General features: G+C 40.6%; 1 protein-coding gene across 4 annotated transcripts in view; it reads right to left on the bottom strand.

The window, feature by feature from the left end:
• Positions 1-13991, bottom strand: part of CELSR1 (cadherin EGF LAG seven-pass G-type receptor 1) — a 260863-nt gene that overhangs the window by 14720 nt on the left and 232152 nt on the right. For all 4 annotated transcript variants that reach the window (XM_048836251.2, XM_075124485.1, XM_075124487.1 and 1 more), the window contains exons 24-27: positions 11515-11715; positions 5793-5967; positions 2418-2530; positions 1808-1887 (exon numbers count right to left, since the gene is read on the bottom strand). In XM_048836251.2, coding sequence (XP_048692208.2) covers positions 1808-1887; positions 2418-2530; positions 5793-5967; positions 11515-11715 — 569 coding nt within the window. The remainder of the gene's footprint in view (positions 1-1807; positions 1888-2417; positions 2531-5792; positions 5968-11514; positions 11716-13991) is intronic.

The following is a 13991-nucleotide window of genomic DNA, read 5'->3' as shown; positions in this document are numbered from 1 at the left end:
AACCCCCCATACGCCAGCTATAATTTTTAATGCACTTTGCTCTTAGAATGCACATTCACTATACAGGGCACAGATCCTGGCTTGGAGCAGCAGCATGGCCCAGTGAACTGTTTATGGGTCTAGGTGACAGAAATGCCAGAACCTTAATTCTGGCTCTGTCAATGACTCACTGTGATCTTGCACAAGTCATTTAATCTTGTGGTGCCTCAGTTTCCCTATCTGTAAAATTGGGCTAATAATGCCAGCTGATGTACCTCACTGGGTTACTGGAGTTAATTAGTTAATGTCTGTGAAGCACTTTGACAAATAAAGTGGTCAATAAGCACCAAGTAATAATTCTCTCTCCTGGCACAGAGAGATAGTTCCTAGATCCACAATTTGCTGCAGAAAGGAGGGATTGAGGCTGGAGCTGCACGGCTCTTACACAATCTCAGCTCTGAAGTTTGGTGCTGCGATGCTCCAGTTGGCATTACTTTCCAAAAGTTTCCCATGGTTCAGTGCCAAAACTAGCACATCTCATAAGCGAGGATGTTCAGAGGCCACATACCTCAAGGCAGTATTATTAGCAGCTGGGGAAATGTTAAATGAGTTGCCCACGGCCATGGCTGAGTCAGGAATAGAACTGGGAGATAAGCGTCGGGATATCCTAGTGACTGGGCAGGCCCTTTATGAATGTTTGAACAGAAAGAATTCAGTAGCTCCTGATTCCGAGAACTACTCTCAAGCTACTCAGACCATAGACCATTCAAACAAACATGTTAGAAGTCCACTTTCCTTGACACTCTGCTGTTTGTTTACTTCTTGAATTTCTTCCCCATGGACAATAAAATCAGTAAAGTCTGCTTTATTTCTGTTTGTCAGTTTCACTTTCAGGTTCTCCTATCTGAGCACAATGTTGCAAGGTTTGGATTGCAGATATTCCAGGAAGTATTTATTTGTTTAGAAATACTATTTTCACTTACATTTAAAAAAACTATGGAGATAGTTCTATTGTTAAAGGCTTGTTTTTATAGAATATAGATTCTGGGACAAATATGACCTTCCATTATATGGCAATTAGACACTCTTCACTTAAGGAGATTAAAAAACAAAACAAAGCAAACGATAACTTTTAAAGAAATCACTTTTTTTCTTACTATTTCTAAAACTGCCCACCAGTCCATGTGTTCAAGGAACAGCTAGTGGATGCCTTGGGAAATCTCATATAGTTTATTAATTTGAAAAACGGGGCTGTCTAACCACTAGCTAATCACATTATAGTTCACAGGTAAATTATAAGCTTTGGGTAAAACATGACTTAAATGGAAACAGTCTATCACAGAGCCAGGAAACTCAGCAAGTTTCAGCATGTGGAATTTCTGACTCAGACCATCTCAAATGGCGGTGAGAAGAACATATCCTTCTGTGGATTGGGATGGACATGTTGCCTCAAAAGACCTTTGCCAAAACAGCAGCAGGAAAGAGCACTCCTGGAGGCACACCTATAAATCTGATGGTGCATGAGGAAGAAAGGGAGAACTCTCTGGGCCTCATGTCTTTCCCTTCCATGCCTTGCTATATCCCCACCAAAGATGCAGAGCCCCTAGTCCATGGAGGGGTTTCTACAGAGCCCAGGAGTGGGGTTGGGGAGAAAGGATGGCACACTGGTTCAGCCTCTGCTGCCCAGCACAAACTGCCCCTGTTTGTACAGCATTCTGCTTCTTTCCCCACCCTCTACAGTTCTCTTTATAGAGGACATGATCTGTCTCTTTATTATTCCTGGTCAGGGATCTTCTCACCAGTTTTTGAGCCTTGACTGCAAACTTACATGACTCCAGTTTTTTCAAATGAGCGTTGTCTTCGTCTGCATGATGCTTTCACTGCTAGTATAAAGATGACCGTGTTGATCTGAAAGGGAAATGTAAATAACACAAAGTAGATCTTTCTTCCTGAACTTATCAGAGCTTGTGTTTCACTGACAATGGAATTTTTTTAACATCAAAAGTCTTAAGTGCCAAGAGCTTTTCTCTTGTTGTTAGGGGTTTCTTCATATTGCCAAACTGACTGAGCTTTGAGCCAATGTCCATTAGCAACCTTCTTGGGATACTACGCTACTGAGTTTGCATTAATACAAATCTGATAAGACAGCCCTAAACAATGAGTTTAAATGAAACTCTCATCAGGGGGTAGGAAAAAGTAGAAAACATGGGCCTGACCATGTAACCTTTACTCATACAATCAGTCCTTTCTCATGCAAGTAGGTCCATTGATTTCAATGGGAGTACTCATGTGAACTGCACTTACTTTCACAAGGGATTCTAGATTGGATACAACAGTTTCACATTTAAATAAGATTATGAATAGATAGTGATCAAACAAAAATAAAAAGACAGTAACAGAGAACAGTCAGCGCAAGATGCAAACTCCACAATACTTACGACCACAACGATCACAATAGGGCCTGCAAAACTCCAGATAAGGGTATCATGAACAGAAAGCCAGCAGAAGTCAGGGTTCCCATAGCCCTGTGGGTCCAGACCCACAGCAAGACCTAAATCACAAAACAGAAAGAAAAGGATAACAGGGAAAATTAATGATGATCACTGTAGGATCGGGATGTTTATACCATGCCTAATCAATCACAAGGTTTTAGAATCAATCCGAGTGATGAACAACGATAACGTGGTTAATAAGAAATTCCAGAAATAGAAAACAACACTTACACTTTTCCAAAGTCTAAACATAAAACCAACCATCATTCCATATTAAATACTACTCCCAATTCTTCCGCTGACCAATACAAAGTTGGACCATATAAAACCTATAATAAATGTGTGTGCCACAATAATTCAGTTTCAATTAATTTTATATAGCAGGATTAAGAGAGAGTAACAAAGCATTTAGGGTGAGAGACATTTTGAGAAATTTCAATAAGTCAGTGCCCCATAATGACATACATAATTATTTCTCTTATAAACCAAACAGATATGAAAGTCTCAACCTAAGAGATCCTCCTTTAGCAGTGGCTTGAAACCAAATATTGTAGTTTCATGGGTAAGTAAAGCAATTCCTTCTTTTCTTAAAAAAAACCAAAAAAACGCAACAACCTTGTGTTAGTGCTTATGAATGAGAGCTCTAGAAAATGGAGACATTTTTTCACAGAACAGGTTACAGCCTGGGCAGAAGCAGCGTAATCTACTTCAATCCTGGCCTGGGGAAGCCATCTCTAGGACAGTCCCTATGCCCATACAGTCCTTAGTCTCTTTGCTCAGAGCACCTACAGTGATGCCAAATGTGGTGGTAGATTTTGCAATGTTGACACTTGTCCATGTAGAAATGGCTGAGACCATCAACTTATTTTCTGTACAACACTGCACAGCTATTCCTTCTTAACGATGCAGAAATTTATCCCAGAGAGGCACTTGACAGATATTATAAGGAAGATGACTATTGCACATTATATTATTTGGGAGTCAGGAAGATGGTAATTGCAATACCTTTAGGTCCTGATTCAACAAGGCATTTAAGCATGATAACCTCATTCACTTATATGAGAGTACTTGTGCACATAGTCCAATACATTCATAAATAATTCACTGAAAGGGGCCTTAATGCTTTGATGAAAAGTCACTGAGTAGGGTAGAGGTAAGGTAGCTGTATTTTCACCCTGCCTATTTAAAGCTTGGCCCAAAGCCAATGTTCACATCTGGTACAGGCCTTCCAGGCTATGAAAATTCATCTGTGGCTGTTTGGCAAAGGGATATTGAATCTGTTTCCTCTGAAGTATGGACTTGAGATGGGACTGCCTCCTCTCCCTCTCACTATAATTGGTTTTTGCACCACAGTCTTTAGCAGTCACCACCCAGAAAGAATTAGCCATAAATGATTAAAGGTCCGTAAAATATTTTATACAGCTGTAATTCTGCAGACACAGACTCAGTGCTCAGGACTCAATCCTGCCATTAGTGGGGCTTTAACCACAATTTGGCCAAACATCTGGCTCTAAGATTACAGTAAAAGTGATTTCACTTTCCAAATCCCATCCTATAATCCTCTAAGTGAATGGGGCTAGCTTTGGCTCTCTCAGGAACACTGTTCAACTACTACTGAAATCAATGATAAATTAAAAGGGTACATCATCTGAGGGTAGGATTGAGCCCATAGAATTTAATACAGGTGGCACAGAATCTTTCTTAACATTTCTCAGTTCAGTTCAGTAATATTCAGCTGGCATGACAAGGGTAGCCACGCTATCTACAGAACCCTCCAGCCCAGCCCACAAAACCTTTCTGTGCACTGTGCTGCCCTTCCACTTGTGCAGCAGAACTTTTCTAATATAGATATGTTAGTGCTGTTAATTAACTCAGGCGATTAACAAAAAAATGAATCGTGATTAAAAAAATTAATCGCAATTAATCGCAGTTTTAATCATACTGTTAAACAACAGAATCCCAATTGAAATGTATTAAATATTTTTGGATGTTTTTCTACATTTTCAAATATATTGATTTCAGTTACAACACAGAATACTGAGTATACAGTGCTCACTTTATATTATTATTTTTTATTACATATATTTGCACTGTAAAAATGCTAAACAAAAGAAATAGTCTTTTTCAATTCACCTCATACAAGTACTGTAGTAGCAATCTCTTTATTGTGAAAGTGCAACTTACAAATGTAGATTTTTTGTTACATAACTGCACTCAAAAACACAATAATGTAAAGCCTACAAGTCCACTCAGTCCTACTTCTTATTCAGCCAATTGCTAAGAGAAACAAGTTCGTTTATGGGAGATAACGCTGCCAGCTTCTTATTTACAATGTCACCTGAAAGTGAGAACAGGAATTCACATGGCACTTTTGTAGCCGGCATTACAAGGTATTTACGTGCCCCTTCATGCTTTGGCCACCATTTCAGAGAACATGCTTCCAAGCTCATGACGCTAGTTAAAAAAATAATGTGTTAATTAAATTTTGACTGAACTCCTTGGGGGAAAATAGTATGTCTCTTGCTCTGTTTAACCCGCATTCTGCCATGTATTTCATGTTATAGCAGTCTCAGATGATGACCCACCACATGTTGTTCATTTTAAGAACACTTTCACGGCATGCATGCATGTCCTCTGGAATGGTGGTTGAAGCATGAAGGGACATATGAATCTTTAGCGCATCTGACACGTAAATATCTTGCAATGCTGGCTACAACAGTGTCATGTGAACGTCTGTTTTCACTTTCAGGTGACATTGTAAACAAGAAGTGGGCAGCATTATCTCCTGCAAATGCAAACAAACTTGTTTGTCTTAGCAATTGGCTGACCAAGAAGTAGGACTGAGTGGACTTGTAGGCTCTAAAGTTTTACATTGTTTTATTTTTGAAAGCATAATTCTACATTTGTAAGTTCAACTTTCTATCGCAGCTGTTCTATCGCAGTGTAGACATAACCTTAGTCTACCAGCATAGGACGAGCAAAATCTCTCTAACCTACAGAGTAAGTAATTACAATACAATGTTACTTCCGAGTGCTTTCAATACATCTTGATTTGATCTGAATTCAAATACGTTTTTACCGCTGTAAATATCAGAAAATTACTTTCATTAGGGCAAGCAGCATTCATTGTACTGATTTGTCAAGTTCAGTCTGATGTCTTCTTGTTTGCTGGTGGTTATTGCCCTGATTCAGGAAAGCACTTAAGCGCCACTGACTACAATAGAAGTTAAGCACATGCTTTAATGCTGTCCTGAATAGAGGGGGAGGGGAAAGGAATGAAGTTGTTTTGCCTTTTCAGCTTTGGTGACCTACTTCCCCTACCTGTTATAATAGCAGGAATCCCCCAACCAACGACATAGTAGAACCTCATATGTCCAAAATTGATGTTCCTCACTTCAGTCAGCATGCGGTAGATGTGGAGCTGTTCCACAAACATCCAGGCAAAGGTGCTCATGTAGAAGTAGTGCAGGAGGATGGCTATCACAGTGCACACAAACTGGGGAAGGGAAAAGAACACTGAGATTACAGCTGCTCCTGCTGAACCAACGACCCTTGCAACACACACAAGACTGGATATTCACTAGATGCTAAAGAAAATATTAATAAGTCTTTGAAAAAAACTGTACATTAAAATTGACTTAATTATTTTGTCATAGTCTTAAGAGCTTTAAGAAAAGTGATTTTGTAAGCCTTTATTTTTAGATTGTGTGGCCTGCATGTGGTCTGACTGTTGAGAATTACATATTTCAGTCTAAAATTCTTTCAGTTGTTAAACCCCCACCCCTAGGACTCTTTTCTGAAGTTAATTTCTTTGTGCGTATTTGCTGTACCTTTGATGGCTTGGGCCATTCTAACACACTCACCTTGTTCTGTGTGCAACACTTAACAATTTAACAAGAAAACAGCATTTTTGCAGAAGCAAGGCATGGAGTCTCCACTACTTTTAATAGTTTAAGATTCACAAAACCAAGATGGAAGCCAAGAGGCAAAAAGTTTCTTAGCAAGGCTGCTGATTGCAACCTCTGACTTTTGGTTCCATTTCACAGTCAGAGGGATCATATAGATCGTCCTCCTGACAATGTAACACATACACAATGGCAAAGAGTCAGATGGATTCAACAAAGCAGGCTTAGCTGCCACATGAACATCTGATGCAGTGAGCTGTAGCTCACGAAAGCTTATGCGCAAATACATGTGTTAGTCTCTAAGGTGCCACAAGTCCTCCTTTTCTTTTTGCGGATACAGACTAACACGGCTGCTACTCTGATAACTACAAATGGTACATTAGGGCTTTATGGGGCTGACTGATCCCTACCTGAAGCCAATCTACAACTAAAAGCTCCCAAGACATCTACATAGGTTCTACATATACTTCCCTAATCCCCATAAGCCCTGAGAACCTTCTAATAGTGCCTTAAGTGATGTGGCTAACATCTGCCACGTGAAGTTCATTCTCTCTCACATCCTCTCCCCAGGGGGAGGATTGTGTGTGCAGTGGAGTGTTTTGTTTTGGTAGGGTTTTGTTATGGTTTTGTTTTTTTTAATGTACATGCTGCTGTGTGTTTATACTAGAGCAGTCCAGGCGGAAGAAGTGCGCCTTGCACAGGAGTGGAAGGTGATGAAGTTTGTGATGGTTCTGGGTTCCTGTGGGAGTTCATCCCTCAGGCTTGGACTGGACCCTGAGAAAGCTCCACCTCTGCACTAATGAGCTTTACCCAGGTGGTAAAAAGTTCCATTATGCCTGAGGAATGCAGTTACTGGCCACAGTCTTCATCCTAGAGCCTTATGCGATCTAAGCACTTGTAAACGTTAAGTCTCACCTCTCTCCGAGGCACTGTCTCCTCAGTTAAAGGTACATAAACCTAATAAGTAGAAGGAAAAAATACCTCATGCAAGGGCCAGCACTAGATTAATGCACTACTAAAGGACCACTTAGCCCTAAGGTGAATTCCAAAGGATCTTGGATACCATAGCTAATTTTCCAACGGTGTAACAATTGGGGTCTAAGCAGGCCTACCCCAATTGCAGTTCAATTTTTGGAAGATGGGTGAAAGTTTATAGAATGAATAACAACTCAAAATGATGGAAAGAGTATGGTTAAGTATGAACTAAAAAGGGCCACTGATCTGAACCAAGACTAGACTAAGGTAATAGTTTGAAACTAGATAATGATGGACAAAATTGGGATATTGGTAATTAGGCTAATTGGTGGTGTAGATAATGAGTAGATGGTCTATTCCACCCATCATACCCCTTTCTGAACCCTTAAAAAAAGACTTCAAAGAACAAAAACATGCTTGGGGGATTCCCTTGGGACTGGCTAACAGGCTGTTGCTGCACTCCTGAAACTCTGCCCATTGCTGGTGAACCTCAAGGATCTTCGGAGACATCCAGACCCTCAACTGGGTAGTGAAGATGCCTGACCATCACCAGCAATGATCACAGATTGATACATGTGAGATCTAGCTCTGTTCAATCTAAGAAGGACTCATGAAAGTGAGAGATCTGCCAAGACTAGCCAGATGATGTCCCAGACTGGGCAAGTAAGTCCCAGAGCAACATCCATCATGGATGAGCTGCTAACCCAGAGCATGCGTCCATGACCGACCAGCCACCCTGAGCCTGTGAATTTACAGAAAGCTGTATTCTCCCCCCACCTTTGCTGTCCTATTTTTCCTCCCCCTTTTTTCTGTCTGTTTTGCCAAAAGTGGGAATAATCATAAGAACCCAGAGCTGAGTTAAAAATCCAACAACAGAACTAACACCTTCTTCCCTCCTAAGAAGGGGTATTTGATAAAACAAGGGACTCTACCCGATATCCTTTGGAAAGTTTTGATTAAGATTGGTTTGCATAACCACTCAATTTTAATTTCAAAACGCTTTATGCTTTGTTTTGGATTCTTTCTATTCTGTACATCACAATCAATACATTTTCAGATTCTGGCATGACCTTTCTAACTTGTTTGACATGGGTCTCAGTAGGCCAAAGTCTCTGTACTCAGAACCCTGAAGCAAGTTTAACTGTTCATGTTGGATAGTGACAGGGTCAGGATAACACTTTTGACTCTCTCTTTTATCCCTCACATCAAATTCCATCAAATTTAATACACCAAGTCCTGCTGAAAGTTTAGCCCTCAAAATAAAAATTCTTTTGCTATATTAACAAAGGTGTGGTTCTTTATGCTTCCACTGGCAAATATCTGTGCAGGCTGCAGTACTGAAACTCTGCCTTTTTCAGGTAAGGAACAGAGAAAATAAATCATTGTCTGTTTATCAATAGTCCACGGGGGATTAAAAACCTCTCCCTGAAATGTGATTGTTCATTTACAGAAACCCATAAAAGCCAGGCCCAGTGCCAGCCCCTTAGTATTATTTGTGCTCCAACATTCTTTTTCATTTTGTGTTCATCAGTGCATGACTCGTTAAACAACTCTCATTCCACACAGACAGATGAATAATTCCCTCAAACACACATAGCTTACAGTCCTCCCGGCTTCTTAAATTGACTGGGGAGGTTGTAAGGAGTGGCCTTGTATGATATAAAATGTATTCTCTAACTTAAAAAGACTTTTTAAAATGGCTTAAGGTTAAGGATATTACAGTAAATTATAGTAACCGAATCATGGAGAGGAAAATGAAAAGGGTGGTCATGTCCCTGACACAATGGACATTGCAGTATGAAAATGCCAGGAAGTAATAGTGATGGTATTAACAATGCTTCGGAATTACCATGCTAAAAATGAGCTAGTCTACTTTTTTTATATCAATTAACTTGGCATTCAGTTTACAAAAAGTAATTGTAAATGGGGGGGGGGGGGGTTTCTAGTGGGGTCCTGCAGGGATTTGTTATCTGTTCTTGGCCCACTGCTGTTCAATATCTGTATCAATGATCTAGAAGAAAATATAAAAACATTGTTAGTAAAATTTGTAGATGACACAAAAATTGGTGGAGTGGTAAATAATGATAGGGAAAGGTCAGTTATACAGACCCATCTGGATCACTTGGGTAAGGGGCTTATCTGAGCAACATGCATTATAATACAGCCAAATGCAAGGTCACACTTCTAGGAATAAAAACTGTAGGTCACACTTGCAATGGGAGACAGGAATGCAGTGATTGGTCCAGCTTTGAGCAGGGGGTTGGATTAGATGACCTCCTGAGGTCCCTTTCAACCCTGATATTCTATGATTCTATGACACTGGAAAGGACTTGGCAGTAATGGAAGATAACCAACTGAACATGAATTCCCAGTGTGATGCCATAATAAAAAGGCCAACACAATTCTTGGATGTATAAGCCAGGAAATATGAAGTAAGAGGAGGGAAGTCGTATTACCTCTGTATATGGTATTAGTGATACCACTATTAAAGAATAGTGTGTCCAGCTCTGGCATCCACACTTTTAAAAGGGATGTTGAAAAACTGTAAAGGATTCAGTAAGGAGCTACAAGAATTATTTGAGGTCTGAGAAAACATGCCTCATATAGCGAGAAATTCAAGAAGCTCAATCTATTTTGTTTATCCGTAAGAAGTGACTTGATCATGATCTGGAAGCATCTAAAGGCGGAAGAGATTTCTGACAGTAGATACATTTTTAATTTAGCAGAAAATGTATAATAAGATGCAATTGCTGGAGGCTGAAACTAGACATATTTATGCTAGATGCAAATTTTTAATGGCGAGGGTACATTGTAACCACTTACTTAGGGATATGATAGAGAATCTACCACCTGAAGTCTTTAAATCAAGACCACATATCTTTCTAAAATATATGCTACGGTCCTAACGGAACTTATGGGCTTGATGCAGAAAGTACTGGATTGAAGCTCTTTAGCCTGTATTATGCAAGAGATCAGACTAGATGATCACAATGGACTCTTCTAGTCTTCAAATCTACATGTCTTTTGCACTTCTCTCCCCTTGGACAATGAAAAAATCAATGCAATCAGCTTCACTTGTGTTTATAGCTACCTTCTCTCTCAAGTTACTTATCTGGGATTTAGAGTAAACGCTGTTTAAAAAGATATGTCTAACAGAACATTCAAATAATATTTACGAAACATTTCTAATGGTCTAAATTGTAAAAGCTTGTTTGTATGATTTTATATTCTTTTCACTGCAACTCCATGCCCCATCTGTACATTGGCTGTTTACGCAGACTACTAGTTCTCTGGTCCAGGAACCTTTCCTTTTGCCTGTATGCACGGAACCCAGTACATTTTGGATGCCATTAATAAATAATAATAATTGCTACATAAAAATGGCTACAAATGAGGCACTGATTATAAAACATGAAAATGTCATGCATATTGTATTTCCCGCATTCACAGTTTCAATCCAGGTTGCGTTTCCCCATGCACACTGGCCGGTGCAAGAGAAGGCTGCACTAAGCTATAAAAATATTCATGCTGTGCCAAAGCCAGAAACCACAGTGAATAGAAAGCACAGTGCTAGGCAATGGGTTTCCCTGTTGTGCCAGGAGGTAGCAAGCTACCTGTGCCAGGCAATTGGCTTCTCCAGCATGACCGGTGCCAGTGTGGGACATGCACACTGCTCGAGTGACATGCCTTTCGGCACTAGGAGCCGAACATGGGACATGGTGCTTGGTGACATGCCTTTCGGCACTAGGAGCTTCTGCGTGGGCTTCTAAAGGAGTCTGTTCTGCACAGTACTGGAGAGATAAAGTGAGGTAGAATGTTATCAGGCAGAACCAAAGGAGGAAATCAGTATGTTCGGGGTTCAATTCTTATGTCACATTTGCCCTTCGGGGGGCAGTTTTCATCTGTTACCTGGGGGAAAAAAATACCTTCCCTATCCAATGGGACAACTATTCTTCCCAATGAGTGGTGTATAAAAAGGTGTAGGCTTCATACAAATGAATCCTTCGTGCTCCCTCCAGCCCCCCCAAAAAAGGAAAAAGAAAAAGTGAAATAGATAACAAATGATCAAAACTTGCGGTGTGAACACTCTATTTACAGCTTTACACAAAGCTTCAGTCATTGAATGGCAGCTGGTATCCCAAAAGCACTGAACTGGCTCTTACCGGGTTTTCTGTCTGATTGATTCCAATAAGAAAGACCAATTCTGAGAAGAAAAGGGCAGCCACCAGGTTTTTGTGAATGCTGTGTAGGTTTGAACGCAGTGTTCGGATCAGAACTAGCAGTATGAAGGTCATCAGCAAAGCCACCAATGAGATGGATACAGTGGTGTAAGTGACTATCTTCAGAGGAAGCACCTCGCCATTCTGTGGAGTGACAGATTAAAAACATCTCTGTAAAGCTTTCCTTCTAATTATGTTTTTTGTCTGATGTTATTTCTTAGAAAAAAAATTTAACTTTTAGCTAATATCCAGGCAGAAAATGTACTACAGAACAGATGGAAGTGGGGACAGTGGGGACTCAACCTCTTGAGCATGAAGGAAATGTATCATAAACCCTTTTACATGTCGGGTAAAACTAGCTCACTCGGGGGATTAAAAATACAAAACCACCATTAAGTGAATTTCAAACTACCGAACCAGTTTTATTTTTGTCCTGATTTACAGCTTCCTGAAGAAAATCAGTGTTAACAGGAAATCAGTATGTGCCAAGCAAGAACCCCTCAAGATAGTAAATTAAAATCTAACTCTTTTCAAATTGGCAACTTCACAAGATCTATACTGTAGTTTTTCAACTGACAAGTGTTGTTTTGTGCACTGCGGAGCATACTGATCTGAATCTGGCCTCTGGATTTAAGTAAAACCGATGCTTAACTATAGATAACTACAGTACAATCATATTTAGAAAGATGAACATGAGTCTCTACTTCTATGACAACTGTAACTTCTTAGGTGGGAACTTGGAATTTTCATGAGCTTTGCATTAGTGGTTAGTTTGTCAAACTTGACTCTCTGTGGCACAAAGCAAAACAAGGCCGTCTTTATGTCCAAATCTTGCTTAGCTTCCTCCCATGAGTATTGCCAGCAAACAAACAAAGCAAGAAATTGGAACCAGGACATTACATTCCACAGATGGCGTTTCATCCAGAAAGATTGCAAGGGTTTTAACTAACTTTAACTGAGATGATCTTTCGTGCAGGGCAGAGGGCTCACAAATCTGCACTGAAAAATATGGGTCCCTATGGAGAGGGGGAAAAGGCTAACAAGATGCTCCCTTCCTCCCTTTAGCCATTTTCCCCTCTTCAAAAGATCATCAAGGCCCCCAGACTGACCAGGAGTAGGCAGGCATTAGACAGCACACACTCTTTACAGAGTAGGTTGTGCCTTGAGCAGCAGTAACTCTCCACTACATGCTTTGTGGCTCCTCTCTGCACACTCACAGAATGCAGCAGGACGTCATCACCAGTAACAGTGTGACTGCCAGTCTCGCTCTGCTGCTATGGCTTGGGGAGGGGGAGGCGAAGGCATAATGGGGTGGGGCATGGACGTAGGGCAATACAGAGTGGGTACACAGGGTGGAGAGCAAGGATCCAAATAATCACAAGACCTCCATTGCCTTTTTGGGCCTTGTTGCCTGCCCACTCTGGACCCTATCTGTCTTACAGACTGTGTGGGGAGAGTTACAGACACTCAAGTTTCAGTGGAGCTGTTAAGTTTATGCATTTTTGTTTGTTCCCATTTACATATTTCTGGATGAGGGGAGCATGTGGACATTTCTACATAAGGACCACTCACATATCTATAAAGCGCAGCCACCTGTGGTGTGGGAAGAAGTCTTCATCCTTATCAGATTGATTAAAGCAAAGAAAAACATGTCTCATAGCGAGACACTCAAGGAGCTCAATCTATTTGGCTTAACAAAGAGAAGATTAAGGGATGATGATCACAGTCTATAAGTATCCACATGGGGAACAAATATTCAATATCTTGCTCTTCAGTCTATCAAACCAAGATACAACAAGACACAATGACTGGAAGTTGTAGCTAGACAAATTCAGACTGGAAATAAGGTTTATATATTTAACAGTGAGGGTAATTAACCACTGGAACAATTTACCAACGAGTTGTGGGGGATTCTCCATCCCTGGCAATTTTTAAATCAAAACTGGATGTTTTTCTAATAAAACAGGAATTATTCTGGGGCAGGCTTATGGCGTTTGTTATACAGGAGGTCAAACAGATCCTTCTGACCTTTAAATCTACGACTATATGGTTTGGAATAATTGCCACAGCTCCTCCACACAACCTATTTGGGGGTTCCCAAACATTGGCTCTGTGTAAACACATGTGGGGACCCCTGTCCTGATTATCCTTGCTAGCTTTCTCCATATCCACCTATTAGGACAGCACAGAGCCCCCGGTCTGCAGTGTGCAAGAACCCCCAAGCCATGTGACTGCTACCCCATAGCTGGACTTTAGTGATGGAGAGGGCCTTGCACAGGCCCTCTACAGCCGAGCAGAGTTCAGCCCAAAGCAGCCTTTTCTGAACTGAGAAGGAGTCCCCCCCTACCCATACAATATTCTAATCTGTAGTCTTGTGCATCAATTTTTAGTCCAGAACTACGTTTTTATGTCCATGTAAT

Source organism: Caretta caretta, chromosome 1, assembly GCF_965140235.1.
Source record: "Caretta caretta isolate rCarCar2 chromosome 1, rCarCar1.hap1, whole genome shotgun sequence".
Taxonomy (NCBI): Eukaryota; Metazoa; Chordata; order Testudines; family Cheloniidae; genus Caretta; species Caretta caretta.
This window is presented reverse-complemented; position numbering and strand designations above follow the sequence as displayed.